Source organism: Gnatocerus cornutus, chromosome 2, assembly GCF_029298725.1.
Source record: "Gnatocerus cornutus isolate USDA-ARS CGAHR chromosome 2, icGnaCorn1.1, whole genome shotgun sequence".
Lineage (NCBI taxonomy): Eukaryota > Metazoa > Arthropoda > Insecta > Coleoptera > Tenebrionidae > Gnatocerus > Gnatocerus cornutus.
In genome coordinates, this window is record NC_142234.1 from 13,159,281 (window position 1) to 13,174,289 (window position 15,009).

Sequence of the window (15,009 nt, forward strand, 5' to 3'; positions counted from 1 at the left end):
TTTTTTACGCAGAAATATTTTTAAAACTGTCCTGAATTAAACTCATTTGAATATCGTGGCAGCATTTTTATTATTTTTTTTAATTTTGACATTTCGACATTTTTGAAGATTTATATTGGATGAGGATTGCTGCATCATTTTCCTTGTTTCTTTGTCTTATCTCGTTTTCGAAAATTTCGTGTTTAGTTTAAAAACTCACAAAAAATTAGATAAATCGGTAAAAAAATTGTATTGTTAAAAATTACAAACTATTTTTTTCTATTGGTACCGAAATGAACTAGATCTGACTTTGTTTTTGCTTTAAAAATCTAATCACAAACTATTACAGAGTTTTGTACATTTTTTCTTTAACCTTCGTAACTTTCGCCAACACTTTTACGCAAATTTCGTTGTTTGTAGACATTATCTTATTTGCTTTGGCATTACTCTCATTGTCTTCTTGAGTTATTAATCATTCTCGTTATTGAATGAACAGTATTCTCAACGATGTTGACCAAAAACTTGCTAATTATAATACTGCTAACACAATTTGCTGTGACACCTAGTGAAAATGGTCGAATTTTAGCCATCATGCCGACACCATCCTACAGTCATCAAATCGTATTTAATCCACTTTGGTTGTCATTACATGCACGCGGACATCACATTACTCTTTTTACAACGGATCCTATAAAATCGAACCTTTCGAATTTCAGACAAGTCGATTGGAGTTACGCTTATCAGTTATGGCACGAGAAATACAACATTAGCGACATTATAAATAATTTTAACACTAATTTACTGAAGTGTTTGAACCAGTACGTGGACATGATGAGTGACATAATTATCCAAGAACTGGAACATCCGCAAGTGAAAGAAATTATGAATAACAAGGACGAGCATTTTGATTTGGTAATCGTGGAATTTTTAAATCCGGTCATGATAGGGTTCAGTAAACGGTTTAATTGTCCGTTCATTGGTGTTTCCCCGATGGATTTAACTAATTTCGTTCATGAAGGTCTGAATAATCCAGTTTCACCGGCGCTGTTTACGGACTTTATTTCACGTTTTGACAGTGAAATGAGTTTTTTGGAGAGAGTCATTAACACTTTTTATTATTTGGGAGGAAAGATGTATTTTATGTTTTATTTTTACCCAAAAATGGATACCATCATGAGAAATTATTTCGGTGAAAACACGCCTAAATTAGAAGAAATGCAACGCACCGCTAGCATGGTTTTCCTAAATATTAATCCAATTATCCACAACACCAGACCACTTATGAATAATATTTTACTCATTGGAGGTGGGACTCATGTAGAAAATGAAGGCTCCTTGAGCACGGTGAGTTTCATTCAAATTTTATTGGATTATTATGGTAATTTGAACTGTTTTTCATGCTTGGCTGCTGAAAAAAAAATTTTTCCAGGAGCTTAAAGAATTTTTGGACGATGCTAAAACAGGGGTCATTTACTTTAGTTTAGGGACTAACGTTAAAAGCAAAGATATGTCAGATAAAACGAAATCAGTTCTCCTAGAAACATTCACTGAATTACCGTACAAAGTTCTTTGGAAATTTGAAGAGACTATTTCAACAAATCCGAATATTTTAGTAAAGAAGTGGCTCCCTCAGCAACAAATTCTGCGTAAGTTTGTGTAAGAGAATTCAATAAAATCGAGCTGTAATTCAAGGGCATCCCAAGGTCGTTCTGTTTATCACCCAAGGAGGTCTCCAGTCCTTGGAAGAAGCAATTTATTACGAGGTCCCCGTTATTGCAATGCCCGTGTATGTGGATCAATACTCAAATGTCAGGAGAGTGATACGTCAAGGTTTGGGACTTAAACTTGATTATTATAACGTGGAAAAAGCCACTTTGAAAAGTGCCATAAATGAAACTGTGAATAATCCAAAGTTCGTGGATCTGAAATATTTTTCGTATTATTTATAGCTGCGTTCTTTTAGGTTTAAGAGAGCCGCATCAAAATTGTCCGCGATATTAAAAGACCAACCTATTTCTGGAATAACTCAAGCTGTTTGGTGGACCGAATATGTCATGAAATACAAAGGAGCGAAGTTTTTAAAGTCTTCTGAAATTCCTTTATATCAGTACTTGTTGTTGGATGTCGTAGTGTTCTTTTTACTATTAACAGGCTTCGGAATTTTCTTATTCATTGTCATTTTAAAATGTTTTATTAATGTAATCAAAAAACGAGGTAGAGGTAAAAAAAATAAGATTGAATAACTTCCGTCTAAACAATTAAAAGCTTATATTGTAGTAAATGCAAAATGTACAAAAAGAAGTACAACTTAAAATAAATTATAAATAAATATCAACAAATATCATTCAGTCATGCAAGTTATTCAAAAGACATGAGATTACTAGGAAGAGGAGTTTGTTCACCATTAGCTGCTTGTTTCAAAAACCGGTACCATTTTTCGGCCAAACTTCTGGTGCCCGCTCTATACTTATAAATGTTTCCTCTGTGATGATCAACTATTTGAAAACAGTCTTGTTGTACGCTTTTCTCATCAAGTACAATCTGACATCCCATCAGTGGTACCAACTTGCATGGTTCCCGTTTAAAGTCGGAGCGTTGGTGCCTGTAAAAATATTTTAGCTCTCGCTAACGTACAAACAATTTTACCCTTTGAAAGACTTCGGCGAAAAGTATACTAGTGATGTGGTCCAAATTTGAAGCCAGTAACGTTGCCAAGAAGTCACTGTAGGTTTACGTCCGTCTTTTAGCACAGTCTTTCTGCGAACACAACCTTGCATTGTGCAGAACTGATCGTCTGTAGTCAGAGAATCTTCTGCCAATCTGAAGAGGAATGATTTAAGTGAAAAACGGGGTTTTTCGACATTTACCTTGTGAGAAGAGTAGAATTTTCTGCAGTGTTCTGTGATGCTTGTAACGGCAAGTCAATTGTGGGTGATGGCAGTTCAATATGAATCCGCGAGTCTTCCAGTTCGGAATCATCTAGGAGATGTAAAGTCTTGGGAAGTTCTTTCGGGTCAAAACTGCCGACTTGATGAGATTTTCCAAAGATGCTGTGAACATGGAAGTCTCAATAAGTTAACATAGTCAGTGGGAAAAAGGTACATAGTTTAGCTTCCACGTGACTTTTTAGTACTACCAATATTATTTATTACTCGTGTGACTACTTTTTTACATCGTGACGATACAACATCCATTTTTACGTAGGCGCTATCTACGATTTGATTTCATTGTTAATAAAGCAATGGTCCACATTCTCCTGTCCAAAGCACCCAAGTGACCATTTTCCACATGCAATACCTAGTCTTTCAAGCAAGGCTTTAACATTACAAGCACTTACCCCCAGGGTAGTACCACAGAGGGATACCCTGCTTTGTGGAAATTACGAGGAAGACTTGTACTACGAAATCTAGACAAAGTATGTTTTGTTTTGTTAAATTTGATTGATCAAAAGCGTTATTCAATTGAAAACCCAAACCAAATGCGCTAAAAACCGATGCTCGGACTTACTTTGTTCCCAAACTGCGGCATTTTCGGTGGCCTGGTATAAATTTACTTCCTGAGGTGACGGCATGTAATCGGAGTGACCCACTGGAGGCTTTAGCTGGCGAGAGATTCAGAGATGCAATAGCCGCGGCATCGGCAACTACTGACTCTTTAGAGCTACAACTTGATGAGCTGGGGGCTGGTGATGGTGGTTCCAACCTGAGTGAGAGTCTAGAAAAACAAATTAATAATTGGCATTACGGAAAAACAATTTTACTTGTATTGGTCGTCCTCGACAAACTTCTGTAATTCTTCAATGTATCTTATGGAATTTAAATAGTCTTGAATATGCGTGATGTTACAGAGATGTGAGTAGTCCGAGTGTTGGTAATTAAATATCACACGTAAAATATTGTTCATTTTGAGAGTCCTTTGTTGAGATTCTAAACCACCAGAATGAGGATGAGCCATGTCAATGTAAACAAGATCAGTCAAATAAAGTCCTAGAAGATAAACAGTTAATAAAAGTGCAAAATAAGAGTAATAAGTACCCAAGTATGGTATACACGGAAGCTTTAAGCTTTCAATGTGGCGCCTGAGATTCGACCAGTTATCTGCATCGGAAAAAACCTCAGCCAGTTTGTCAAAAGTCTGTCTATCCTTTTTAGACAAACAAGCCCAGGTCTTGGATAATCTAAAATCATCTTTTAATCCCCAGTCATTTATAAAAAAACACAAACCTGTAAATGGAGGCACTTTGTAAGGCTGAAATTATTGCAAACAGCGAATGAAAATTATTCAATTCATACAATTTCTTAGCTATTCTAATAAAATAAGAGAGTATTTCGGCTCTTTGCTTCGGAGTTAATCCTCCCAAAACTTCTTGTACTGTCCAGAAGCTAACCTGCAATATAAAAAACCGCCGGCTCGTACAATTGGATTTAAATTAGTAGCAGGTGTGGGCACTTACATGATTAAACCTTCTCGTGAAAGCCACCACATTGGGCGCCACGGTCAACTTGTTTTTCTTATTCCACGCGCAGCTGGTTAGTTCATCTGGTTGAATGTTCAGAAAAACAGGCAAATCAAGCAACGTCAACTGACTGGCAAAATCTTCCGGCAATATCCTGAGTATGTCGAAAATAGCACAGCTGTAGTTTTTGACTCTGGCTTGCGCTGAGGCATGGTTGGGCAAGCTTTGGGTTTTGATATGGGCAGGTACAGTTGCAAGGGAACTGAAATCGTCCATTAATCAGACGATTTCTACGTATTATCCAAAATCGACAAAAACGCTCCAGAAATCATCAATTAACAATTACTTTCTCTTCAAGTAAAATTAAAAATTAAACAACTGCTCATGTGTGAATGAAAAGTGTTACGATTTGACGTCTTTCGGGCGTAAAAACTCTAGTCTATTAAATTTTAGTTTTGCACTTTCGTGGGTGAAGGACACTCTTTGTTTGGTAGGACTTTCTACCAAAAAAGTTATTTAGATGCGTTCATTTGTTCCGGTGATTTAACAATGCATAGTTTTATGAAAAAAAAAGAACAATAGCAAGAATATTTCTTTAATTAACCAGTTTTTACAGTGATGTTAAGCAAATCAATTAGGAAACTTGGACCTTTAAAGAAAGAATTCGTTGATAAAAAATGTTACAATAAGCAGTCGATGTTGGTAAATTTTGCCTACTTAAAAAACAAATTATAAGTCGCTGGATTTTACTCTCAGAAAAAGTATTAATAGCAACAGACCTACTGGTGATTACTGTTGGAATTTATACATACCAAATTATACTTATTAATACATATTATGTACTATATTGCTATTAATTTTTTATGTTTCACTAAAATTACGTTATCAAACAGTCAACTCTTTTCAGATGTTCGTAGATATTTCTATTGACAATTATTATTGATGCCTTTTTTATTATTACTTTTAAACTAGGACAATGCGCTGTAAGATAGTTATTTGTCATGAAATATTAATTTGATTGATCTCAGAATTATTGTTGCTTTTGTAATATAGAAAGTTCTCTTAGAGGCACATTCTTCATTAATAATAATAATTACGTAATCGTCTTCTCTTGTCTCCAATACATCCGACAGAAATATAAAAAGAGAGCGGAAAATATATAATACATTTTACGAAAATATAAATAATTTATCCATCATCTAAATATGAAAAAAGTTTTAAGAAATATGAATATTAACAATCTTTAATAGAATTTGAAAATGTTTGCTTTCGCTTTTTCGATTTCTAATTTTTAAAAACTTATATTTTTGAATTCAACTAGAAAAGCTTTGCGAACTACTTCTTAAGTCAAAAAACATCGAAATTGAGTATTTGAGAATTCGGCGATCTAAAAATCTCTCAATATGAAAGCTGGATTCTTTCCATTATTTTAGGCGTATTCCTTCTTAAACTTTAGCATCTCATTACTTCTCAATCTTAATTATTGTACTAACTAATTTATTCTAGTTTGAAATAGACATGCAGCATATTTTATGCAAATATGTATATTTTTAAATACCATAAATTATAAATAAAAGTTCTATGTAAATCACTAAACCCGCTCTTTATTTATAAATATTCCTAATAACGGAAAATTATGGTTTGCATTTCCAGCTTCTCTTTGCTTCCACTGCAGAGCCATTTAGTTGGATATGCAAAGAAAACAGCTTTGCAAAGCACCACATTATCGCGCACATTTTCAAAGAAATTGAAATCGTGACGTTTTTTGCCAAGTTGCCGTTATGAGAATTTCAATGTAATAATTGCTAGAACGCATAACACGACTATGAAAACGCGATCTAGTTGGAGTTAAAATCGCATTCTAGGCATCTGCCTACGTTTTAATTTTGATTTTATGCTTTCATTACGTTCGTATTTCAGTTCAAAATAGGTCTTCTTTTACGGATACATGATTTTTTTATTTTTTGGTTCAATTAATGCAAAATCTTTTGCAGAACGGAAAACATGTTGTTAATTAGATGATTTATAAAAAGTAGTTAATGGAACTTCTCGAGAATAAACACAGACATGTGTCTATGTGGGTTTAATTGCTCTTTTATTGCACACTTGTAAAACAAACCTACATACCCGTAGTTATAATATGTGAGAGGGGGTCCTGGTCCACTGGAGACAGCTGGAGTGGAGACTTTTCTAACTCGGATTTGCGGAACGAACCTGTCGTGGCTATTCGATGAGGAAATCGATACTGTATCACCATTTCTATCGGAAGACTTGTAAGTTTCCTGCTTCCGATTCTAAAATCGACAAGAAACTTAAAAGAACACACTGATTTTCTTATTTACCTCCGATAGTTTAAAAGCAGCCAGACTGTCTCCTGAAATATCCCTCGGTATTTCAGAGTATCGCATCATTTTCATGTCATACTTCTTGTATTCTGCAACAAAAAAATCTTCAAATGTACTGAAATATTAATTGTACCTTGTAGAAATCGTGTTAGAATTATCAGAGCGTTTACTTCGAAAACATTGCGTGAGAGGCATCAATTGCATAATTTCGCGCAAATTAAATTAATCCAATAGTACAGACTGTCTTCTGGATTTTGTACAACTGACGTGAAATGTGGGATTTACAAAACGTTCGGACGGGCTCATTTTTATCTAAATTTCATGCCAATTCTGATTGCGGCTTTTCCTGTGATCTATTTCTGATAGTCACAATAGTTAGGACGAAGGAGCATTAATTTATTTTAAAATTTCTATATTTAAGTCAAAGTCAAGTGGATATAAATTAAATGTTATTTCATGACAGAAACAATCAAGACTAGAACGCATTAAATGACCTAAAAACACGAGGTAGAAACTAAACAAGATGTAAAGACTTGATTTACGCCATGTACTTTCCACTCATCACAAAACCACTCGGAGATAGAATTATAAATATAGAAGTAAGCTAGAATTTTGTGTTCTTTTATGGCGATTCGCATTCGAGCAACCACCTAATAGTGAGTTGAATTTTGAGTTTTTGATGCCAGTAAATGATATGAATGTTAATTTAAAATATGATTAAACTAAAAATACAAACTATCGTAAAAATTCTGTTGTTGATACAATCGAAACTGTTTATGACGATATATACACCCACCAACAACACAAACTGATGAAATCTGTAAACATTTATGATTATTAATAATTTGCGAAAATCTGGAGAAAGTCTAGATTTTAATTAGTCTTCGACTTCAAATTGATACCAACTTTTTGGCTAAATTAAAATTGGGTGTCTAATACTTGACTCATTTATTATAGTCCAGAGTCATTTCATTTGCGTATGCGAGTAATTGCCTACATCACGAACAGGTACTTATCGTCACACACCCTCAGACAAGAAAACGTTTTTAAGAAACAATCAAAATCTCATTGTTCCTCGGCTTGTGAAGTAAGCCAAACCCATGGAGGTACTAATTCAGGTAATTATATGCATCTGTTCAAAATCAATTAAACACGAAAACCTCGGCGATCTAAGCATAATATAATTACCACCGTTTGACCTCACAGGTTATTGTGTCATTGTGTTCTGCTTATAGCTAACGTATCCAACAAAAACTTCATTAAAAAAATAGGTTAACTAATGTACATTACTGATCTACTCGTAAATGTGTCTATTAAGAGTATAATATCGTATATGAAATAAGCAAATCTCTGGGAATTTGTTGATTAGATGGAGACGTTGAAATGATGAAGTATTTAGTTGATATAAATAAATTGGCTTTAACAGAGTCCATTACTGGAAGAATCAAGAACGACTTTGTCAACTGTGGACATTATAGAAGTACATTATTTTCGGATTTGCAACTGCGGTCGTATACAAAGCACAACTTTTGTTCGAGCCTTTAAATAGACCTTGTGTCCGACGACGAGTCGCCTTACTAAATCTATTTTATGTAGAAAATTTGCTATTATATCCTGCGTTGAACGCATAATTGGAAATCGTGCAAAATTCTATTGTTATTGCATTGTACATGACTAAACACAACACGGTCTAATTGCTTATAGGAGATATAGGTACTTGAGCCTATTACATTGCAATGACGAAACCAACTTGAATTAAAATAATTATTTTTTAGAAAGTGTAAAAACCTCGATGTCGTATTTATATTTATGAAGAATTAATTCGATTAAATATACAATACGTACCCGACATATTACCCGATAAGACAGAGAATAATCTTCTGAAGAGGTCACCAGTCAAAAAACAATTTTAACGACATTCAGTGATGGCAAATAAATAAAGCCATAATATTGCCATTGGGCAATAATTGAATTTGCAGGAACTGTGAGCGTTAAATTAATTAACATAACAAACAACACGGACCCTCTGAACCTCCATTAAACACCTGTTAGACTTTATGAGCCTTTGCAAATGAGATTATTGCTAATTACTTTTAAAACGGATATTCGCGGAAGTGAATACAGCGTCAAGTTGAACAGAAATATAAACTTATTACTGTTACGAATTAGCAAGAGAATACCGTCAACACGTTACCACAGTAGATGTAAAATTGAAGCACTCAAAAAGGAAAATATTTGTATGAATCGCCAATAGCTGTTTATTGTGTTGTTAGTCGTGCTAGTTGCCTTATTTATCCATGAATTGAATAACTGTTAGAGACGGCATTTACATTTTAACATGATCACAAAATTGAACCATTGTAAGGTAGTTTCATTTAAAAACGTTTTTAGATGGACGCACGGTTGAACTCAGTTCAATTTTTTGATAAGAATAAAAGAAGTTCGTTTCCTTGAAATCATAACAGCGTCTGTGATGTATTTCCGTCATTTTTCTTGGGAAAGTTTATAAACACGTCTTTAATTTCGTTTTCATTTTCCGCGTTAAAAAGCGAAATTACTTCGATCTGAAGTCGTCTAATAATAACAATATGAGACGTGCCAGATTCTTTTGCTTGAAGATTTATTTTCATTTATCATTTTATTGTTCGAAAAATGTTTTCTTTATGGTAAAATTTTATTTTCGCAAAATGAACACGCACGTGTGTATTTTATGACTAAGAGGTTGCCCATAAAGATCATGACCAAATTGTAGAACAAAAGAAAACGAGAATTTAATAGTTTGTATTTACAGATAAGATAAAAATGTTGCAAACCGGGCCAATTGCAATAAAGGTTTACATTGAGGGTTCTTATTTTAAAGTTAACCCTTTAACACTGGAACCAACTGAAGAATTCTTCTACATACCATAAAATAAAATTTTTACCTGCGTTTTGTAAAGCAAGAGCTTTAGAAAATTCGTATGATTTATCACCCCCCATCATTTCAACAATAGCACAATTTATGGTGGGTAACCACGACCTTATGGAAGTTAAAATCTTTTATGGGTAAAATTTGTTAAAGATTTATAATGTTTTTGACCTCAGTAACGTTGGAAAGCAAGAAAATGCTGGGCAATAAACTTGGTTATGAGCACAGAGTTTCCGAATAGAATCAACTGAACTGAATTTTATCATCTAATAATAATAATTGTTTAAAATTTCGACAATGGCGCATAAATAAGATCATAACGTCTAAATTTAAGCGTGTTTATCTTAATCTTAATCCAAGTCAATAATTTAGACTTAGGAGACGTATATCTAATACCAATTGAACTAGTACAGAGATTAGTTGTATTTTAGATTACCACCCAATATATTTTTTAATCCCAATCTTTGATTAACATTGCATAATTGTCAGAATAAGTTCTACAATTCAAATTCCTTGATTTTTCGACATTTTATATTCAAAATTTCAGGTTTTATATTCCTATAATTTAACCGTTTTTGTGGATTATAGTGATGAAATTGATGAAATCTAATAGTAAGATGTTGTGCAGCAATATTTGAAGTACGGTGGGAATGTTGAATCTACAATTTCTGATATTCTAATATTCTACATATTTATTTTGAATCCAAAGATTATATTTCGGATTATATTATAAGCATATATATATATTATAAGTTTAGATCCAGAGCTTTTGTAAAATAGTCCCTTCTTGCAATTTTCTTATTTGAGCCAACTTTAGGAAACTCCTCATTCATTATAAATACGGAGTCAAAACAAAAGGGAAAACGTAAGTATTTATGCCAAAGTTAAATGTAAATTGTTCGCACCGTTTTACTCGCATTTCAAAAATAGCATTTGTCTGAAATTCCTCTCGCATAACTCGTAATTTTGCGTCCCTTTAAAGACACCCAATGGAACAATAAAGATAGAACTTCGAGAGTTATTTCTTCTCCTTGTGCTCGCGATTACATTTCATACAAGACCTAACAATCTGAATAGCGTCACTTCCACACAGCTAAATATTTAGCTATTTTAAAATATCATCCAAGCAAAACGTAGCAAATTACTTTGTACCGACCCTAGGAAATGTAGCCAAAAAAAGAAATCGCGTGCTCTTTGATTAATTTTTTGAGACACACGCCAGTTTGTTCACCTCAAAGACAATACAATTACAAAGTAATGGTGTAACATAACAAAGTTACGAGAGAAATTAGATTTTTCAATCATCCCGTATCTGAAACAAAGCGTTCTCGGATGACTGGGCAAAGCACAGGTGCTCGCCTTTGTTAGTATAAAATTTATAATCTGCATATGTGCAATTCAGGAGAAAAACGCTCAGATGTGCTAGTTTGCAAGGCTGTAACACATTTTCATCACGGCAAGGTGTTCTACCTGCAAGTCGATGCACACGGAAGAGAAAACAAAATAATATAAACAAAATTGTATCCAAGCTACTTTGCTATGGGCACACCGTCTGATAAAAAAGGGTACAATTAATGTAGTACCGGAAACTTTCTATTATGAATGCCGGAGGGTAACGTGTTGTTTCGCCTTTCGGTATCTTACACTAGATGAATGAAATCTGGCTAATTTACCGAAGGCAGCTCCAACTAAAATAAACATTGCTTTAATGTGACGGATCCTTTCATTACAACGTCTGCAACAAATTTTTAGAGTTTACATGAAAATTCCGTGCAATATTTTTGAAAAATGTTTCTATTTAAAGAAGTTGATTCCAATAAATAAATAGCCTTGAACACAACACCATTTTGCGTAACAGTTGAAGAAACAATAGCGCAGAACTGCAACTTGTTTACTTATCAGTGATTTTTATTATTAAAACTTCTCATGAAAGGAAGGTCGATCAATCAACGTAGAAATTGTGGTAATAAGTTAATGAGAGAAGTAACGTTTGGTAATCTAAACTTTAAATTTCATCAGTTATGAAAATTATGAAATTCCACTTCGTTACCGGAAATGGGAAATAGAATGTCACGCATTATGACTGGCACATTCAACATTACCATTTGCTCATATCGAAAAGGAAGTTTGAAAAAAACAAGCGGAAGCGCCATTATCGGAACACTATTCCTGACTTTCGATAAGTAAAGAGACTAAAATAAAGGTCTAATAGGTACGTAGGCAGTGGTGATCGATTGATCAAACAATTTTTTCATTATTAAGCTATTAGAATTGATCGACAGATCTATTTCACTTGCCTGAAAATGGCAGAGTTCATTGCGAAAGTTAGCAACCCCAGGCCACGGTGGTGAAACAACTTTAGTATGACGAATAAATAAATATTTGAATTGACGAAGTCTATAAGAATTTTTTTCCATTTTAAAAAAATACTATTGTAGATGTAAAAATGAGGGAAATTAAGTTTGATAAGATTGAAGATCGTGATCATTTATTGAACAATGACTTTTAATAATGCTTCATTGATTAATATGAAAAACTCTCGTTTTTACACGGAATGTTGGGGATTTTCGGTGCGAAAATTGAAACGTAAATAAACACTGAAAGAAGAAATAAAACACCTTTGAGCTCATAAATGAACTAGAGCACTTTCAATTTTGAATCCTTCTGTTTACAATAGCCCTTTACAATAATCATAATCGAAATCAATCAAATTGGAAAGGAAAGGAAATTCGTACAGTGGATTCACTATTTATTTGTAAAAAAGGTCTTTGTTACGATGGATAGGGTTTTTGCGCCTAGTTTTGAGAATTTACATAAGTACCAATAAATTTCTTAGTCATTTGCCGTCTTTCATTCGGGAAGGATTGCCTTCATATTCGTGACGAATTAACGCGGTTTTCCTGAAGCCAAAATGGCGCATAATATGCATGTTATTTATGATGAAGTCCGAGGAATGGGTAAGTCAATTTGTTTATTAAAACCGTTTCCTTAATCGGCGTTTTTTTGACCAATTTCTGGAAGCGGAATCTCTCGTGCTTCTGACAACTGAATGTGGTCCAAATGTCATGAATTTGGCAGAATTTAATGGTATTTGAGCTATTAATGTTTGGCACCCAAGGTCCCAAACAGCCTGTATTTGTCTAATAAGAAGATACGTCCAAATAAGTGAAATTAGTGTCTTTAAAATATATTTATTTACAATTGTGAGGCACCTCTCCCTCCTCTCCCCATAAATTACATGTTTATCAGAAAATGTAATCCTTGAGTATTTTCTTCGTGTAACAATTAGAAGAAAATTTACATAATCATGTTTTTATTCTTTGATACGTACAAAATATTAGCATAACCAAGTAATATTTTTGCACTTCATTTGTTAAGAAAACAATTTAATTAGAAAAGAGTGATCTACTTTACAAAAACTGACGCGGTTTTATTACAAAACACTAATTACTAACACAATTTTAGGTTACGGTTGTTTGCTTTGAGTTCTCACAAAGATAACAACTTAAATTAAATGAATACAAAAATCGATCTTTGCTGTGAAATTCATTGATTGTCTCTTCGAAAGTGTCTCATAATAGGAAAATTCGTAGTTGCATTTGTAGGGAAAACATGGACGATTGCATGTTGCCATAAGAACCTGCCCATGCCACATGGGATGAATGTTTTTGTAATAAATCGTTTCCATGTAGTTCTGATATATGTAATTTATTCTTTTTTATACGTTCTCCTGGTAAGATAATATGGGTCTTATTTTTAACAAAATGGTTCAATATGCTGTATCGACGATTGAGTCAAAAATATCTCAGGTACAATGTTGCTATTATTGCTACAATTTCACGCGTTGTTTATTTATTTCATCTTTGAAGTGTATTTTTGTGTCACTTGAAATAGTTCAATCATCGTTACTTAGAGTGCCTTCTTCACAACATATTTACAAATTGATGGAATGTTTACATGTTTTAAACCTGAAACAACATACGCCACCGTCGGAGGTCTGTAATTCGATTATCATTATGGAGTTTCGTCAATAACTATTAAATTTAAAATTAGGTATAATATAGAGAATTGATACTAGATATTTAGAATGATGACAAATACATGCCTTTTTACTCCTAAAATTAAAAATCCTTGACCACTACTGAAGAATATTGGTCGAGGCTTTGCTTTTGTAATAAAAATATTAAAAAAAGGAAAAAATATCCATTAGCACATTTTTGCCTCCTGTTACAGGAACAGAGTACAAAAAGAAATCCCTTTGTTAATGTTCGTAAAGAGAACCCTCCCGAAAAGCTCAATAGACCATGCAATTTAATCCTATAACGACGCATCAGTGAAGTTTTCAATTGTATTTAAAAGTTTCACTATTTCCTTTTGATTAAAATTTAAAAGTTTAACAAAAAATTGCTTCAGTTTTTTCTCGGATTACCAGAGACGTACCAAATTGTAGGCCGAGTTATGGAATGTTCTTCATAAACGGAACATTGCTAAAAAAGAAGTTTACTGTATGTCCTCGTTTGAAATCTCATAAGTTCGGTGTCTATAATTAAAACCGCAATTTTTCTTCAAACAACAATACTTATCATCAGATATGAGTCTCGTGATTCGAGACCGTTGCGGTGAGAAAAGGTTATCTAAAACGTGATACCGCCTTGTTTACAAAGAACCACAGTTTGAACAAAATAAGTAGCAACACCTAGAAGATATGGCCCCAATTTTTGGTGTTGGAGAGTATTGGTGGAAAGTTTGGTGAACCATTTCTTTCTAATCGATACCCGCCTTGCTTAATGACGAATCGCTAGGGGTGCGTAACTTTTAGAATAAATCTCTTATCTGATTTTTATGTAATTTTTAAGATAAATGTGGGAACTTGAGTATTTCCTGTCATGTAAACAAACAAACTATCCTCACTAACAATAACTTGAAAACAAAATTAATTAATGTTAGAACTTGAAATATTAATGTTTCGTCAATTAAAAGCGACAAAAAAGTAATTAAGACGGTTGTCAAATACCAAACAAATTAAGATAACACTGGGAACTTACCTAAACGAAAGGGAAAAATTTTGTGGGTTTTCTGTTTAGTTCTTTGTAAAAAAAAGCACCACCGGAGCACATTTCTTTGAATAATCGGACAAAATGGTTAAACTGAGTTGAAAAAACTAGAATTTAATTCAATTAAACACTATTTGATTTTATACAGATGTAAGGAGCTTTGCATCACACCATTAGCCAACCAAAATAAAACTGACAGCAGTGACTGACAGGTGTACGCCGCTTCGGTGTACGCATGTGTCCGAATCGAGCTTCCACGAATGAAAT

The 15,009-nt window shown here is 33.5% G+C and overlaps 2 protein-coding genes across 4 annotated transcripts; one reads left to right on the forward strand and one right to left on the reverse strand.

Moving 5' to 3' along the window:
* Positions 1 to 474: 474 nt before the first annotated feature.
* LOC148179198 (UDP-glucosyltransferase 2-like) lies at positions 475 to 2,230 on the forward strand. Its single transcript, XM_088030060.1, has 4 exons — positions 475 to 1,323; positions 1,409 to 1,625; positions 1,672 to 1,891; positions 1,943 to 2,230. The coding sequence occupies exons 1-4, from the start codon at positions 487 to 489 to the stop codon at positions 2,220 to 2,222; spliced, it is 1,554 nt and encodes a 517-aa protein (XP_087886186.1). The 5' UTR covers positions 475 to 486; the 3' UTR covers positions 2,223 to 2,230.
* RalGPS (Ral GEF with PH domain and SH3 binding motif) lies at positions 2,231 to 14,978 on the reverse strand. 3 transcript variants are annotated; one of them, XM_088030058.1, is made up of 12 exons: positions 14,734 to 14,978; positions 6,778 to 6,869; positions 6,563 to 6,729; positions 4,433 to 4,589; positions 4,203 to 4,366; positions 4,014 to 4,156; positions 3,740 to 3,965; positions 3,487 to 3,693; positions 3,317 to 3,385; positions 2,847 to 3,029; positions 2,626 to 2,799; positions 2,231 to 2,581 (listed from the first exon to the last, which is right to left on the reverse strand). In XM_088030058.1, exons 2-12 carry the CDS (start codon positions 6,850 to 6,852, stop codon positions 2,338 to 2,340), a joined length of 1,809 nt encoding a protein of 602 aa, XP_087886184.1. In that variant the 5' UTR covers positions 6,853 to 6,869; positions 14,734 to 14,978; the 3' UTR covers positions 2,231 to 2,337. The 3 variants fall into 3 exon arrangements, with proteins under 3 accessions (XP_087886184.1, XP_087886182.1, XP_087886183.1); XM_088030056.1 differs by having other exon boundaries at positions 4,433 to 4,697; positions 14,734 to 14,977; XM_088030057.1 differs by lacking the exon at positions 3,317 to 3,385 and having other exon boundaries at positions 4,433 to 4,697; positions 14,734 to 14,975.
* Positions 14,979 to 15,009: the final 31 nt, after the last annotated feature.

Coding starts and splice junctions, on each gene's coding strand:
- RalGPS (XM_088030056.1), bottom strand. CDS start 6,852: ATGAAAATGATGCGATACTCTGAAATACCGAGGGATATTTCAGGAGAC. Junction 4,698..6,562: donor CTCACATATTATAACTACGG/GTATGTAGGTTT, acceptor GGACGATTTCAG/TTCCCTTGCAACTGTACCTG. Junction 3,386..3,486: donor TGCCGCAGTTTGGGAACAAA/GTAAGTCCGAGC, acceptor TACTTTGTCTAG/ATTTCGTAGTACAAGTCTTC.
- LOC148179198 (XM_088030060.1), top strand. CDS start 487: ATGTTGACCAAAAACTTGCTAATTATAATACTGCTAACACAATTTGCT. Junction 1,324..1,408: donor ATGAAGGCTCCTTGAGCACG/GTGAGTTTCATT, acceptor AAATTTTTCCAG/GAGCTTAAAGAATTTTTGGA. Junction 1,892..1,942: donor GAAACTGTGAATAATCCAAA/GTTCGTGGATCT, acceptor GCGTTCTTTTAG/GTTTAAGAGAGCCGCATCAA.